Here is an 18,516-nt window from a genome sequence, read left to right on the forward strand (position 1 = left end):
CATACTAGTTGTCCTCCATGGTCCTAAATTATTCCTCTGCCCCAATCTCACTCTGCAATTTGCTGCAACATGACCAAAATTACCACATGTGGAACATGTGGCATTGAATTGATTACTCATTTTATTAGGACTAACCGGTTTGAATGGTAATCTTGATACATTTGACTTGAACCTACATTCTTCAGATTTGTGTCCAAACTTATTGCATGTAAAGAAATGTCCATTAAATCTTCTTCTATTTGACATACTGCTAGATTGAGATCTACACTCATAAGCAGTGTGGCCATACTTATGACAATTATGGCAGTAACTATCAAAGGTGAAAATCTTCTTTTGACTAATCGGTTTATTTCTGCAGACATTAGACTTATGATCCGGTTTACCACAATGATTACAAGAAGATTTGGGAAACTTCATGCCTTTCACTTCTGAATGATTTCTTCTATCATCTTTTATCTTTTTGGATTTAGATGATTCTTTAGTTTCCATAGGAACTGTACCGGAGTAACTAAGACCGGTTGTTTCCTTTGTTCTTCTCTGAGCCTTCAACTGTTTATCTATCTTCTCAGAGCTTTCATTGAATTTCCTCAGCTTCTCATTTCTCTCATTTTCAAATTTCACCTCACTTTTGAGTTGTTCAATCTCTTTCATCATATTATCCTTTTCTTATGTGTTGTCATGCAGATGCTTATGTATGTATTCATTCTCATGAGTGAGAATTTGGATTTCTTCATCTCTTTCAATCATGATTGCATCATTTTCTCTCAGGGCATCTTCAACAAGCCTTTTGGCTCTTTTAGCTTTTGACAAAACTTCTTTTGCCTCTCTTTTTCTTTCATCAACACTTCTGCTGGCTTCCAGTATCTCAGTCATGCTCAGGGCTTGCCGACTTTCATGCTCTCTTTTGAGATGTGTGATTTCTTCAGTCAACATCTTATTCTTTTCCATGAGTTCTGAGACCGCTTCTTCAGCTTCCTCAGATCCACTTTGTTTAGAGAGTTGATCTATGATGTCCTGACTCTCATTTAGCTGTTGAGCTAGTTCCTTTCTTTTTGCAAGAGATTTTCTCACTCTCTCTTTCAGCTGAGCAATAATTTCATTTTCTTCATCAATCTGTTTTTGATACCGATATTCTTCCATGATCTTTATCCTCAAGCTATCAAACTTCACTTCAGCGGACTAGAGCTCTAATACCAATTGTTAGTCCCAACTGGTGCTGAGAGGGGAGGGGTGAATCAACACTTCACCGATTTTACTCAATTAAAACTTTTAACTCAAGTTTACACTAACCTAACATTCATCAATATAAGTAATTATTGTAGAAGAATATGCATGCATGAAAAGATACATAGTGACAACAAGATTTATCTCGTGGAAATCCAAATGGGAGAAAAACACGATGTGAGTAGGAACTCACAAAATTTGTACTCTTTTGAAGTATGCCCAATGAAGAGCCATCCTTGTTAGGAGATTACAAAGACACTATTAGGTGCCACCCGGTTAAGGGATTTTGATTAAGGCCTGTCAATGCCTTTACCCTGTTAAAGTTAGCCTTGTTAAATGTCTTAAAATCATCAATTAAGATGACACCCGGTTAAGGGAATTTTACAATGGGACCTGTTAAAGTCCACCCTATTAAGGGATTTTAGTTGCAATGGTTAGAAAGCAACAAAAAGATGATCTGCTGGAGTGGTTGCTGATAGCTTGATCAGATCACATTGAAAACTATACTCTATCTACACTGGTTGTGTCTGCTTTGCCCAATACCAGTTTTCTGAATATACCTTTGGCTCTACACTTTGCCGATTTACTGATCCTCGACTCTTCACTCTATCGGTCCTCTATCCCTCGACTCTGCACTCTGTTCTACTCCCCCTGCGTTCACTTTTCCATATCTCTTTTTATATGAACAACAACCTCAACAAAATGAATTGTGAATTTATTACCCTTTGGATCTGTCGCCAATTTTCCCTCCAAAAATTACCGTGCCATAAATCACTCTCCAAAAATCGTTCCAAGAATCTCTGTTAAGACAGTTGTTCATGCCGACAAGTTCGCCGATTGACTGGAGAAGACTGCCGGTTTAACTGGATGTTAACTGAACGTTACCAAGTCTGTCGGTTACAGACTCTACCGGTGTAACGATCAAAATCTACTTAGCCAATCACCTCCTATATACCGATTTGTTCACTGCTTAGTTGGTTGACCTCCTATGTGCCGGTCTACTCATTGCTTGTCGATTGACCTTCTGTGTGCTGGTCTACTCACTGCTTGCCGATTGACCTCCTGCGTGCCAGTCTACTCACTGCTTGCCTTATCTACACATTGCTTAACCCATTAACCTTTGTATACCGGTCTACTTACTACTGATAGTCTATGAAGAATTGAAAGATGATGTTGCCAACAATGACAACCATATCATTCACCGGTCATATAAAATGCACCAGAATGCCAACACTATATATCCCTCTTTGTAGCCCTATCTCAACCTCGCTCTTGCACTCACCCTATTGCAAATATAATATGAGTCTATTGTTAATAAAGCTTGATTATCTTCTCAATTCAAATGTTTCATTTTAGTTATGATTGAATCCTTGCAAGTGGATGCGTAGTTGATTTTAAGCTATCACCTCTCAATTAAGTCCTTTGTTGTACAAACAACATCATGGCCACAAATTGACCTCATGCACTACACAAATTTATCCAAAAAATAGACCAAAATTTTCCCAATTGACCTTCCACACCTCTTTGGCATACCCATTGCACACCAAAGTGCAGTTGCTAGTTTATATTAATTAATTGAAATAAGAGTTGTAGTTAATATTACATAAATATTATTATTCTAATATAATTTTATAATAACAATGATTCAAAAATACAATAATTAGATATTAGAGCAAATATTTTTATTACAATACTATGATGGCAAGTACTCGCCACTATGTGACACTTGTTCTTTTTGTTACCATCTTCATAGTATATGCTCTAATAAAGAAATTCAAACCTAATATTTTCACTAGTTCATGGTGTATAGGTGCATGCTTAATATGAATAAATTATTGCATTGAGTGATTTTCCTATGTTACCAACAATATTATATTGTCTCGCATATAATTCATTTGCTTAACACAAACTTCTAGTTTTCTATAATGTGTACCTTATACATAAGACCAACCATGCATTTATGATATAAGTCCACTAACTTCTTATTTCAATGTGTAGGAAAAAATAAACGAATAACCCAAAAACTTTTTCCAAGCTTATTTTTTACAAGCACAAGGAGTCATGGAACAAGATTACACGTATTTCAAGATTGTATTATAAAATATATGAATAATAAATAATAAACTTCCATAACATGTTAACTTACACATAATTCTTTGTTACGTCCAGAGGCGTAACACTACAATGACACCCACCCAACTTTCTTATCCGTGTCATTTTAATGACTAGGCAACAAATAATTTAAAAATAAGTTAAAGACTAAAATCTAAATTAAAAAGCAACTTTATATTATATATTATTTATTAAATGCAAAAAATAAATAAATTTAAATCTAGATTTAAAAGCAACGAATCTAGATTAAAAACAACTTTTTATTACTATTTATTAAATACATAAAAAAATTATATTTTTAAATCTAAATTTAAAAGAAACTTCTAATTTAAAAGATTATGTTTTTAAATCTAGATTTTAAAGAAACTTCTATTTTTTATTTATTTTTAATAAGTAAATAGCTGCAGAGGGGCAACACCCTTGTATTAATCAAAATAGGAGAATACAAGGCCTGGTTCAGTGAGAGTGGTAGGGGGAAAGAACTAGGAAGAAAACCCCTTATCCTAGCTCTATTCCTTATACAAAAAGAAACCAACAATGGAGGCTGGACAAGTACGAAACACCAGTCGACAACCGCTGGAAGAAGAAACAGAACCGGCCAGAGGCCTTCAAACAAAAAACAATAAACATAAACTTGAGAAAGGTGACACAACCGGAATCAATGGGAGTCTTCAGAGTCATCGTCCATAGAAGCATGAGCCACATCCGGGATTATTGGGCATTCAGTGCCACAGGTCTAGTGAGCCACCGATTCAGCCTTCTCCCTAGGGAAAGGGTAGTCATTTGGGAACCACTCCTCGCCAAGCCCAAACCCCCAATCATTACCATCAACCAAATCTCCATTCTCCAGAATACCAAATCCTTCTGTACCCGCTAACCCTTCATCTCGAAGATATTTTCCCTCCATTCTGACGTGAAGCCATTTTGAATGCCTGCCGTCTTAAGCAGAAATTCAATATTCCAGGTAATGGCAGGCTAGGTTTCTTGAAGAGCATCAAAGTCCAGAGAGTTCACAATCACAAACTTTCTCACCTCCGCCCCGTTGCCCAAGGACATATAGTAAGTTTGGGGAAGCGGTATTCTCATGTTGCCATCAATATTGTCTAACGCGACATCAATTTCCCCCAGCAGGCGGTGTTTAAACACCATTTGAGTTAAAAGCTTCGCTCTCTGCTTGCTAGTCCCCATGTATATCACCATTGCAAGGAAAAGGGCTGGGATATCGACATTGGCTTTGTACCTATGATAAGCCATACAGAATTCCTTCCCCGGTATCATTTTAAGGCTGTGAAGAATAAGAGGGTGTCGAGAGTAGATGACCTCCTGCAAACGTTTGTCAGTGATTTCGCCCAGGAAGGCCATCTGTCAACAAGTAGCTTCAAGGAGAATTGGGGATTCCATAGCAAGTCACCGAGTGAAGAATGCAAATGTTTGATGGGAAAATAAGGGCATTCCTTTGTTAAGTAGCAAGACATCAAACCAAGGGATACAGGCCCCAGACAAGTAGTTCATGCCTATTGAATATACACACACGTGAAGTGATAGTGTCCAATCAACTTCTGTGCCAAAGTTCGTCAACTTAATGTCGACCGTCTTTATCCATCAAGTAATTATATGCATATCTTGATAGGATCTAGTCGTAACTAGATATCAATTAAAAGTTCACACATGTCCAATTGCCAGAGGCGCACACCGACACAGACCAATAATGATGACAGAGAGCAACACCTCGGTGGCAAGAAGAAACCTTAACTGGTGAACAAACCAATCGGTCGATCAATCAACCGGGAGCCACAACCATTAGGTTAAGTAAAAAATATAGAGGCAACCAGGGAGGCAATACAACCAGTTTGCACTACAACTGGTATTTCAATTGGAGAAACATCTCAACTGGAAGGAGAAATGGAGAACACAACTGGCAAGTAACTCAACCGGTGAGCACCACCACCAGTGAGATAGTCGGGAGTCTATATCAACCGGTGGAGACAATACTACTAGTTAGCACCATCACCGGTAGGTTAATCGGAGAAACAAATCAGCCGGAAGGAGAAGACAATCAGTTGAGACCACAACCGACAAACTCAACTGAAAAGCACTATTACTGGCAAGATAATCAGACCATATCAACTGATGGAAGCTCACGTGGGATAACAAACCAGTCAAAAAGACCCAATCAGAGTGCCAAGGGGGGGTCACCATCGACAATCGCCATTTTAGAGAGTCTGTCAGCCTCTCCATTGCCTTCCCTATAGATGTGGCTAATCCGAAATTCATCAAAGGTGGCTAGCAACACCAGAATGGGTTGAAGCCACTGGTTAAGGCACCAACTAAGGGTGTTGTTACAGCGGACCGCATTAACCACATTTAGTGAGTCTCCCTCCAGATGAATTCTTTGCACCCCAAGCTCCATCCCTAGCTGTAGTCCTCTTAAAGCCGCTCTGAATTTAGCTTCCTTGTTAGTGGCAACTCCAATCTTTTTAGAGATTTCTTTTATACAAATACCATCAGAGTTCCTCAATATACACCCAATACCACTTTGACCCAGGTTTCCAGCAGAAACACCATCAAAGTTTACCTTAAACCACCCAGGCTTTGGCGCTTCCCATTTAACACCCAATCTTGGATTGACCTGATCCACCGAGGATCCCTTGCCAAAAAGTGGTGGAATGAGCAGATTTGGAAGTGCCAGCTTAATCTTCCAATCCCAGTCCGTATATATTTTTTTTCTTTAATGATTTGGATTAAGCAACCTCATTCAGGAGCTCAGTCAGATGGTTCTCAATTTTCCCACATAGAGTCGTTAAGCTCATCTCTTTACCCTGGAAAATTCTACGATTCCTTTCTTTCCAAATTTCCCAAATCAAAAGAGATGGTAAAATATAAAGTAAATCAACAAATATAGCCTTTCCTTCTGGTTTAGGCCATTGCAGAAACCACTCATCCAACCCTGATGGAAAGGGGCCAAAGATTCTCAATTTTCCCTTGAAATGCCACCAACAGTGACTAGAGAACTTGCAGTGGAGAAGTAGATGATAAGCAGTCTCTTCTTGCACTTGACATAAATGTATCTACTGGGTCCATTGATGCCCATTGAATGGAGTCTTTCTTTAGTTATAATCTTTCTTTGACAAGCCAACCATACAAATGAACCTTCTTTGGGTAGGAGATGTCGATGCCAAAAAAGATTAATTATGTTTAATCATTTCATTTTCTAAAATAACACTCAATTCTAAAAAATATTAACCATATGAAATAAATTAATCTATACTAAACGTAAGATTTTTTAAATTTGATATATCTTGAAGTCTTTCATCATACTAATAATTCATAAACAAAAATAATACCCCTCCAACTCTCAAAAGGAAAATCATCCACCAAAAATGTCTTCTCTTGGAACATTGTGGCCGAGAAGGGAAGAATTTAAATATAATGAATATTTTATAGTAGGAAGGAAGATATTTTAGACAACTAAAAAATTATATATATATTTTAAATATATTTTATCAACTTTAAATAAATAACAATACAAAAAATTTGATTTCAGGTAAACCGTCAAACTTTAGAGCGTAAACCGACTCGGTTTTCTGTTGTTTAAATAAATATACAGCACGCAAGTGCGTAGCTTTAAAAAAGTATAACCGCAGCGTTTACAATATAAATATATTAAAGATAAACGATTCCAGAATTCCAGTACAATCTGACGCCGGTTCCAACTCCCGCGCCTCACATGGCCCTGTGCACCAGTGGGACCCACCGATCTATTTTCAAAAATATGCCTAATCCAAAACCATTTTAAGGGCACGGAGGAATTATTATTATTATTAATATATTTATAATTACCGTTTTAAAAATCAAACCGCTCTTCATTATTAAAATTATCGGAGCTTAGACTAAAACTTATTACTGTATTAAGTCAATCTTCTAAGCGCGTTTGGGTTTGCTTATTTCGCAATCTACTTCAATTTCTAAGCACTTGCACCCCTCTAAATTTCCTCTAAATTTTACAAAATTTATATCTCCAAACAAGTACCACCCTGCTAAATTTCACGGAAAATATACATCTGGTAGTTCCCTAACTACTTTTCTTTACTTTTCTTTGTTTTTTAAATCTAAAACTGGAAGGTCGCGTCAGTCCCGCGTATGATATGTAAACTTTAACCTTTTCAGTCGGCATTTTGAAAAATTACAACAGGGCTAACCCTTTTTATTTTTCCTGTTCAGATAATATGCCGTAAATATTCTGCTTTCTTTTCCTGAATCTGTCGAAATTGTTTCTTACATCGCTCACTGTTTCAGACTTGAGCTAAGGTATATTTAGAGAAGTTCACGATAGTTAATACATTCGAGCCTTTTGCTGTTTTTGGCTGAATTGGAACTGGTCAGTGACGATCTCCTACGCTTTGGAATCTTCAGTAATCTTAAGTTGTTTCTTTTTCTTTTGTTTTCACTTTTCTGTGGTTTGTGTTTGGGATTTTAAACAAAAAAATATAAGCAGACGGTTGTTTTGATTGAACTTGTACAAACCCTCTCCCGATCGAGTTTTGAAATCCTAGTGAAATCCCTAAATGTTTGATTCTTCAAACTGTAGCAGGCTTACTAAATTAATGCGAGTACTAAAATTGGAATCTGAGTTGAGCTTTAAGGTTTTCGTAAGAAGATATTTGCCAAAGCTCTGTTGGATAACCGGTGTTCAAGTTTTTGCCCAACCCTACCTCACTTGCCATCAATGATTTGTTTTTTGATGATTGTTATGCTGTAATCTGATAAATTTGTGAAACCCTAGTGCAAAACATAACGCCCTCGCTGGATCCTGTTACGCGTTGTTGTAATTTATAACAATCCTTTACCTCTGAATTGCGTGGCATGGAGCTTTAATTATTTTCAAAACATAGCAAGCTCAGCAGATCGAGTTCAGTATTTTCTGATACTTGGAAGTGTAAAATGTGCTTTGAATACAGGACAATTGCCATGCCCTAAGTTAAGCTGGGGCTAGAGATATGGGAAGGGTTGAGAGGAACTGGGAGCGCCTGGTTCGAGCCACTTTGCAGCGAGAACAGCTTCGCAGTGGAGGGCGGGCAGGTGGCAGGGTATCAGCAGGACTTTTTGGCAGTGTTCCATCATCTCTAGGGAGAGGCAGTAATATTGATGCTATTCTACATGCTGCAGATCAAATTCAGGATGAGGATCCAAATGTTGCTCGTATATGTGAGTGCATTTCTTTCCATTTAGCAGTAAAATAATATTTTGTGGTATACTATGTAGCTTAAATAGAGCTGAGGATGAAAACAATTTATTTAATCTAAATTGTCCCTGAGTTAATTATAAGAAGCTCAATCATAATGATATTTGTAGTCACAAGCTGGTACATAAATTTATAAACCAAGACAATGGAATAAAGCTTGGAGAACTTGTTTTTCATCTCGACATTCATAAAAACTGTTTTCCAAAACATGCTAATTTGGAACTAAAGGGCAACCACATTCAAGTAGTCAAAATTTTCACATTAAATGTACATAACCGTTAAAGTATGCAAATATATACTACTGTAACTACTGAAATCTACTATCTTCGCAAATTGTAGCCAATTTATTCTGTTATCCTTATGTAATGAATAGTGTTTTTTCCCCTATTAGAACCGTTCCTCCTCTTAGGCTTTCCTTGGTTCATAGAATAGTTATTAGATTATTTGCAGTTTTTGAGATTGTTGAATAGGACCTAATTATCATGACAGGCATTCGTTATCAATGCTAGATTAAGCATCTGTGTTGTGGAACCACTAATTTAGTTTAGACATTGATTTGCAGTAGTGTTCAATACTGAGGACTGATTAAAGTAGACAATTAGAAAAAAAACATGATGAGAGTGCATCTCCAATAAAATGAGGGTTCATATCCATTAAAACAATACTAAACTGTTTCAGAACTCAAATAAACAAGAATTTAAAGCAATCAAAACTGTAATGAAGCGAAATCCAATGTTTGACAGTCCAACTATAAGATATGGAACCACTTTCTTCAAATTCAAGGTTGAGAAGAAGTTTGTGATGGTGTTTGCATTGAATCTAAACACAGAAAATGAAAAAAATAATCACGTCTCATGGCTATACCTTCTGAACTGCATCCGATCAAATTATAATCAAACGTTCTACAGATTTTGTGTAGTCTTTAATTATTTGAGTTTAATTTTCGTATCAAATTTATATTTGAGTAAAGAACTTAGTGTATGGAAGTTTGCTTATTTTTCCCATCATGAGAGATTTTGATATATGGCATATGCATATTATGTATGTGCATATATTAATGTCATATATATGGCTGATGCTGATATTTGAGTTCAGATGCTTAGATGATTTTTGTCTGGCTGATCTAAATGATACCGAGGACAACAAAAAGCAAGACAGTGATCAGTAATAGCGAACTATTTTCTAGACTTGTGGTCTGCAACAGTGATCAGTAAAGGATAAGAATTAAAACAAAAAACTAAAGACAAAAATAATTTTTTACTATGTAGACATGCAGTTTATTATGCAAATAAAAATTAAAGCAGAAAACTGGTCATTAATCTCTAGTGCATGCATTGATCATGCATATCTTCAATCGTCTTGTGAATGATCTATGGGGGTGAGGCCCAACTGATGTCTGAAGGTGATCAAACTATTTTTAGGAAGAGCTTTGGTGAAGATATCAGCAACTTGTTCAGATGAAGGAAAAATTGTAATACCACTTGCCCATTTTTAATCAAATTACAAATGTAATGATGTTGGATCTCTATGTGTTTGGTTTTGGCACGAAACATATAATTATTTGTCATGGTAGTAGTGCTATTGTTATTGCAATAAATAGTTTTTGGATGTTCTTGAACTAAATGTAGATCTTCCAATATCTGTTTAATATGTATTGCTTGATAACTTGTTTCTATTGCTTCAATATATTCTGCTTCTGTGGAAGAGAGAGCCACAGTTGCCTGTTTTTTATTACTCCATGATACAACTTTAGGACTAAGTGCGAAAACATAAACAAATGTAGATTTTTATCATCCACTAAACTAGATCAATCAAAATTTGTGTAATCAACTAGCTCAAACTTTTCAGTGGGAGAATAATGAATGTCAAACTTTTGTGTACCATTCATATACCTTAAAATTCTTTTTGCAATATGCCAACAGGACTCATGTGTGTTGGTGTTGGAAATAAGCCACACCCGGACCGACGATGGACTGGTCCAAGAGGGACCAGTAGCTCAGTGGTAGAGCACTCCAACAGCGTATGGAAGGTCCTAGGTTCGATTCCTAGCCGGTCCAGGCTAGGAGCCCCAAGCACATGAGAGGTGTGGCTTAAGGGGGGGTGTTGGTGTTGGAAATAAGCCACACTCGGACCGACGATGGATTGATCCAAGAGGGGCCAATAGCTCAGTGGTAGAGCACTCCAGTAGCGTATGGAAGGTCCTAGGTTCGAGTACTAGCTGGACCATGTCTCAACATTGTGGATCTTGCATGAATTGAGAAATGTGTCTTACAACATACATAATATCAGGTCTAATTGTTGTGAGGTACATGAGGCTCCCAATAAAATTTTGGTATAAAGTAGCATCAACTTTAGAACTTACATCTACCTTGGTTAATTTCTTACTATATTTGACATTTCAAATTTCTATTTTGCTTTTGTTTGAAATTTCTCCACCAGAGTGTGGCTATTAGTTGTATAAATAAGATCATCTACGTAAAGGCAAATTATGAGAATATCATTACCAATATGTTGGACATACAAGGTTGTTTTTGAGTGGCTTCTTCATGAAATAACTGCCAATCCTAGCATACCAGCTGTGAGGAGCTTGCTTCAACCCATAAAGAGCTTCCAACTTATAAACAAAGTGCTCTTTGCCTGGATTTCATAACCCATAGGATGTATTTTTTATGCACCTCAAACACAAAATAAAATACCAAGTATCTTATCCTCTCTTGAACAAAGACCTTTCATATGTTAAACTATGTGATCAAACGAGAGGACTAACCATTTACATGTTATATCTGACATGGTACAACCTCTTCCTTTTCAAGCATTAAGGGGGATTGAATCCAGAAGCAGTGGTAAAGACAAGAATCTTCCTTTTGTTGGTGAAATATTTAATAGGAATGATTGCTTAAAAGACCCTTCCGCCCTTGAACACGGGCTTAGGAGGTAGTGCACTCTTAGGGCAAGGCTTGCTCTTGGTTGTAGTATCTAACAAATTCAAGGCCCTCCAAATAGCATCTTTCATAGAAGTAGGCTCCAAGGTCCTAACCAAACCTCAAAGTGACTCTGAGAGTCTATCAATGAATAGGAACATATGCCTCCTCTCCATAGTGTCTGGCACCATGATTGAAACTCGCCAGAATTCTGCTATATAGTCCTTCACTAAACCAGGCTGTCTCAAGCATGCCAACTTCTTGAAATGTGTTTCAAGATCCTTTCTATTAAACCTTTCTACGAACCTTTGTGTGAGTCCAGCATATGTCACCATATTGTGTTACCCTTGTGTGATTATTCCATGATGCCACCACTCATGTGCCATACTATCCAAATGAAGGATAGAAAGCTTGACGGCTTTCTCTTGTGACATAGAACTGAGTGAAAGGTATGTGTCCAATTTTTGAAACCATGCCTTTGGAGTTGTTGAAATATGTAGCTAAGATCGGATTCTAGTTTAAGTTATTCATGTAATTGGGTTGGGCCCCATTGTAACTTTTAATAATAGGGCAGGCCCTATTTGGGCATTCAACTAATGTATCATGTAATTGTTATGGGTCAAGACCTATCAAATATGTAGCTTGTAATTAGACCTTGACCTATATAATTGTAACGTGTAAAACTCTTGGCATAATATTCTTGCAAGCCGACTTGGGAAAGTTAAAGGGCTAAGTCGCCTATATATACAAGGCATCAATCATTATTCATACACACATTTCAGGAAATACAATCCCTATCTTCTCTATGATCAATGAATTATACTTAGAGGTTAGCGAATTACATTTACAGGACAGCGAACCTTATCAAGGCACAATGAACTCCCTTGAAGGACTGCGAACTGGTCTAAAGGGGGCAGCGAACATCATCTGAGGGTCAGCGAAACATCATCCTTGTGACAGCAGATCAATCTTGTAGACAACAACCTCAATCTGCCATCCTCCTTGCCACAACAACAGTTGTATTGCAGATAAGTTTATGATTGCTATCTGCCCTAGGGTTCTGTGCATATTTGCTGACAACTTCATGTGTTGAAGCTCATTGTAAACTCAATTGGTTATTGCCTAATCTAGATCTTTGGTTGTTGGGTTTTTCCTCCAAGAGGGAGGTTTTCCCAGGGTACATGTGTGTTATGTGTATGATTTACTTTGCATTCTGATTTTCATTCTATATTGTTTAATCTGATTACTTAAAATCAACATGGTATCAGAGCTTCGTTTGAATTAGGTGTAATTAGATTGATTGTAATTATTTATTTTCTTTCTGCTCTTATCACTTCTTCAAGATGATGCATAGTCTCAAGGTTGAAGATAGGTTGGATGGAGCATGCAACTTCACATCAAGATGGCGAAAGGAGAGTCCGTCTTAGAGCACTTATGAGGATGTTGCTCATGACACCTTCAGAGGTCACATTGTAGCTGCAATAACTGATTGTCTTTTGCTTGGCTAAAGATGCTGGCTTCAAGGTGGTTGCACATATGCCCGACTTGCCAAAAGTTGATATGGAGCGAAATATGACGAGCCTCACAGAGTTCCTTGAGAGTCCTTCCTCTAGGGCTGATGGCCTTAAGGTTTACCCTTCTTTAGTGATTCGTGGAACTGAACTCTAGGATCTCTGGAAAGCTTCTCAGTGATCCCTGAGTGTAAATATGATTGTCGCTGAAGATAGGCGATGTGTGATGGCAAGGGCCGAAGGCCACGCAGCCATCATCACTAGATGCTTCAGTATGGTTGGAAATTCCAATACTGAGTGAGAGTAGGAAGAACGTTGGTGGACCAACCTATAAAGAGATAAGTATTTTCCATGGTGGACTAGGCTCTTTATTGTCAGTAATATTAGAAGATTTAGATACCTTAGACCTAGAAATCTTTAACTAATCTTCAGCAAATTCAGAAATTTCATCAACATGTAGATAATAGTTACCTATACCAGAAGATTCAAATAGATTCTGAGCGTGAGGGTCATCTGACTTTATAATGGTGAAGTTGGTCTCTCTTTCGAGGAGTTTCTGAATCACCCCTTTCACAGGAATTTTTGCTTGTGACATATCCATGTTAAGTTCCCCTCCTACATCTTTACAAAAATTATGTCCAAGCAACATTCAATAAGATGGGGGAACATTAGTGACCAAAACTATCATCTAAATCTTTTTCTCTGGGAAGAATATGAATGCAAACTATGCATGCTTAATTTGCCCTACAAGAGGCACTTGTCTATTTTCAATTACCAAAAGTTTTGGTCATAGATAAACCAAGGGCATTAGCTACCTTAAGAGGCATGACATTATCTGAAGCTCTAGAATCAATAACATAGTTACTTAACTTGAAATCGTCAACTAACAAGGAAATATAAAAATTCTCTACTTTCCCTGGAATGGATGAAGGTATAGTAACAAGGTTATTTGGTAAATTCTTAGGCTTAGGTAAAACAGGGACACTCTGGGAAGAACTTGAGATAGGACGAGTATCCTTGTCTTTTACAAACTTAACCAACCGATCAAACTGATCAGGGTTGGCCTGCAAATATTCTACCTCAGACATTTGAATGTTAGTCTTTTTGGCATGATCTATTATATCAAAAGCTTGGTATGAGCTATACAAAGAAGACGAAGGAATTTCAGCATGAGATTAAGGATTTGAGACACTGGGCTTTGCTATATTTGAACAAAGAAGAGGTTGAGCAAATGCACTTGATTTTCACTCATTGCTTTCTTTGGAAGTACTGGGAGAGGAGTTCCTCTTTTCGCAATAGTCATCGCCAATTGAGGATTGTCTTTCTTCTTCTCCAAGGTATTGGAAAAGAGTCACAACGTCTTCTTCAATAGGTAGAAGATCATCTTGTTGTGTCTCCAAGTACCCCACAATTGAATTAGGATGTGGAGCTTCAAGAGCAAGCCTCTCAGGAGGAGGTGGTAGCTTGGCCTGATTTTTGGCCACATAGTTGTTAGCATTATTTGGGTAAGTCCTGTGTGGAATGTCCTTATATGTTGCAGGAAAAGTAGCTTGAGATCCCTGCTTTTTCAAAGCCAACAACTTATTTGTTAACTTTTTTACCATTGTATTTGTAACACGCAATGTTTAATAATTTTTTCCACAAAAACTATGATGGGTGTTCTTGTTTTAGGGTTTTTATTGTTTTCACCGAAAAAATGATGATTTGTAAAATGTAGTTTTCAGTGTTTGACAATTTTGTCCACAAAAATCGTGGTTTGTTGCAGTTTGTTTTGGGTCCCACCTGAAGTTGTTGGGGTGAACATCTGCAACAAAGGTTTCTTGTAGTCTGTTTTGGAGTTGCCAGGGCGAACAGTCCTCAGTGCTCATTTGCGAAAGTTTTTGTGGTGTTTTGCTAAAATCGTGTCTATTGCTCTTTGGAGGGTTTGCCAATTTTTCCACAAAATTGTGGTTTTAGTTTTTTTTCTTTTGGCTGAATAATTTGTGTGTGACGGTTTTGTAATTCACGTGTGAGGGTTACATCAAAGTGGATGGATTCTGTTTCTATTGGTCATCAACATTCTGCAAATCTAGGTAGGGTTTCAGCAGCAACAAAGTGTTTTGAAGAGAAGGGTAGCCTTCTTTGCGTTTGTGATGAAGTGACCTGCAGTGTCTTCTGTAGGGTAGTGACTACGATGACCATTAAGGGAGGGTTTTAATATAATGTTATGTTATTTCTATAATGGTCATCTTAGTTGTCATCTTAAGTTATTTTTAGAGTCTTAGAGTTAGAAAAGCTTGTTGCTATTTTTAGCTTCAAATAACCGATTGTTTCTTTTTAGAAACATTGTCATCTAATCTCTATTTAAGGAGCATTTGTCTCCTTTGTTTAATACATGAATTATTTGAATAGAATGGTCGCACTAAAAACCTTTGCAACAAAAAAAGAAAACTTGTAGGCGCACATCTGCGATCTAGAGAAAATTGGGTGATTTCTAGAAACCCTTTGAACTTCACAAGACACGATTCTTCAGATGTGAACTTTCAATAAAAGCCTGCAATTTATGCGGAAAATAGGCGCCCACGAAAAACCCTTCGAAATTACTTTGAAAGTCTACGAAAATTTCAGAAACAAAACCATGATCATGTGATTTTGAAAAACCCTTGACTGACTTTCACTCACAGGCCCATGATCTCGCTTTGAAGTTCAACACGATTGTCCAAAAACTCTTGAATACAAGAACCATCAAATTTTTAGAACCAAACACGATTTTATTCATAATAAAATTGATCTAAAGAAATTGAGCAGCAAATTTTTACTACAAATTTTTTGCCAAAAATGGCCTAAGCTTTGATACCATGTAAATACAATTGATTAAGTTAATTTATTACAAAAGGAGATGAAAGGCTCCTAATAAAGAGTTACAAGACGATCTTTCCATGTGGGAAACGATCAAGAATAGAAACATGAAAGACAAAAGTAGAAGTTACTAACTTACTAACTAATTTATTAAAAAGACTTAAATGACCATTAAATATAACAATATTACTCTAATACTTTCAAATGTAGCTCATGAGGTTCTTGCATGAATTGAGAGATCATGCCCACCATAGATGAACTACTCGCCGCTTGGCAAAACCCGCCAAGGCCTGAAAAAAAAACTCGGCTACTTAAAAACACGCTTAAATTAATAAAAATTGCTTTTTTGCAAAATTTAATGAGAAGATGCATCCAATGAGTCAATAAATGAGAACACAAAAGAAACAAGCTGGTTCTAGATATATTTAAATGCAAAGTATCTACAAAATCGTATCCTCATGAGGAATACTGATGGCTGGAAGCAAAACGATAAATAGTTTTTGTAAAACCAAAAGTAAATACATCATTACAATTACAACTTCCTCTTCCCAGCTCTAGCAAAAACTTGGAGAGAGGTAGAACTAGAGGGTCTAGTCCTAGAAGTCTGCAATGGGTGTGACTCTGCCTCTTCGCTCGGCATGGATGGCTCGTCCTCCATCCTGGATGAAGCTATGTCTCCACCTGCTTCTGGCACTGACAATGACTCCTCATCCTCATCCTCTTCCTCCTCATTGTCATCCAGCGTGAAACCAAATCCACCCCCCTCCTCCTCCATAGCCTGCCTCTCCAAATCAGTGATGTCATCCTTTGAAAACAATGGAAGCTGCTCCTATGATGTCCAATCACTGTAAGGATCTATATCATTAAAGTCAATTTGACCACCTTCTACTTCCTCTACTTTCCTTATGCCCAATCGAATATTATATTGCACGAAGACAAGGTCATTGAGGCGTTTTTGCGCTAACTTGCTCCTCTTCTTTGTGTGGATTGCTTCAAACAAGCTCCAATTCCGCTCACAATTAGATGAACTACAAGGCTGACATAAGATTTTGAGGGCAAATTTTTTGAGATGTGGGGTATTTCCACCCCAACTTTGCACCAAGCATCTGCAAATTAAAATTAGGTTGAGAGTATCACCCCTCGTCGGGGTTTGAGGGTGAGTAAGAGAGGGGTAGAGAGATAGGTCGAGAGAGGAGAGAGTGAGATAGAGTGTGGTAGAGAAGGGGATAGAGGAAGAGTGATAGGGAGATACATAGGTCTAAAATTCAGGGCAGATAAAGTGAGTGAGATAGAGAGAGCGAGAGAATGTTGATAGGAGCATACTAGTTATTGAAATTTGACTATCTGAAAAATTAAAAGATCTTTTAAAACCTAGAATTTGCATTATAACCCCTAGAGATCTGTAACCACTCTCAAACATCCTGCCAATATATACATGAAATATAACTTAAAGTATAAGAAAGAAAAAAGACATATTGAAATGCCACTTAAATGTTATATTTCATGTATATATTTTGATGAAGAGAATGAAACTAACCTGAAAAAACAAAAATAAGATAATGTTTTGATGTTTGGGCCTCGTTTTTTAGTGTACTTGAGTTTTTTTATAGAAACTCGTTGAGTTTTTTTGCAAAAACTCGGGCGAGTTTTTTGGCGAGTAAAGGTCAGAAAAACTTGCAAAGCAGGAAAACTCGACGAGTTTTCAAAACTTGTTGAGTACTCTGCGAGTTTGCCAACTATGATGCCCACAACATATTAAATATCAAATATTGGGTGTCATAATGGTCAAGTAGACGAGACTCCCAACTTTTTGTTGGTTCAAAGTTTCATTAACCAAGGGTGGACAATACATATGCTGATGTGGTATTCCTAGGGTTTATGCTTAAGGTTTCAATCAAGTGACAACAATAATTTTATTGGTAAGGCCCTTAGGATTTGACAATAGAAAGTCTACAGATCTAAGAGATTGAATTTAGAACAATATAATTCAACAATGCACCTAGAGTGCTCGCATATTAGACCAGTAAATATCAAAAGGGGTACAGGCACTAGTCCTCTTGCAATTTAATTAATTGCTGCGGTCCAATCTTCTTCCAGCACTTACAATGTCTGAAAGTGAAATAACAATGCCCGGATCTACTGTTTGTACATGTCCCTGTTTATGTAACAATTAGGAATGGGCTTTGTATGCAAGATTTAGTGTAATCAAAGTATGAAAATTAAGATCAAAAGCTAACATACCAATGAGATTTCTAGATAAAAGACTAAAATAGACTAAACTAGCTAATGTTTTGTAATGTATCTCATTGTTCTCTATCTCAAAGGATCCCTCAAGTCAATGAGCAAATGACTTAGGAATGACAACTCCAAGAACGAGTGATAAAATGATCTATATGCAAGAATGCATCTAAGATCTATATGATATGTTGATGATGATTAAGATATGATGAAGATGAAGCTATGGTAAGAACATTAACAAACTTATGCTAACATGATATACTAACATGGATATGCTATATGAATGAGATGAAATGCTTCTAAATGTTTAAAATGCTATTCTAACAAAGAGAGGCAAGATGCTTTGATGAAATTAGACTATAGTGTAGATGTATAAAGACTTGGATATGGATAACGAAGAAAGTGAGTCCTATTTATAGAAGAAATAGGG

The 18,516-nt window shown here is 37.0% G+C and overlaps 1 protein-coding gene across 1 annotated transcript in view; it reads left to right on the top strand.

The window, feature by feature from the left end:
- The first annotated feature begins 7,460 nt into the window (after positions 1-7,460).
- The window catches only part of LOC131079072 (callose synthase 10), a 184,562-nt gene continuing 173,506 nt past the window's right edge, over positions 7,461-18,516 (top strand). The window contains exons 1-2 of the mRNA XM_058016962.2: positions 7,461-7,714; positions 8,295-8,541. Of these exons, the coding sequence (XP_057872945.2) occupies positions 8,334-8,541 (208 nt within the window). The 5' untranslated portion in view covers positions 7,461-7,714; positions 8,295-8,333. The remainder of the gene's footprint in view (positions 7,715-8,294; positions 8,542-18,516) is intronic.

This window comes from Cryptomeria japonica, chromosome 4, assembly GCF_030272615.1.
Source record: "Cryptomeria japonica chromosome 4, Sugi_1.0, whole genome shotgun sequence".
In the NCBI taxonomy this organism is placed as follows: domain Eukaryota; kingdom Viridiplantae; phylum Streptophyta; class Pinopsida; order Cupressales; family Cupressaceae; genus Cryptomeria; species Cryptomeria japonica.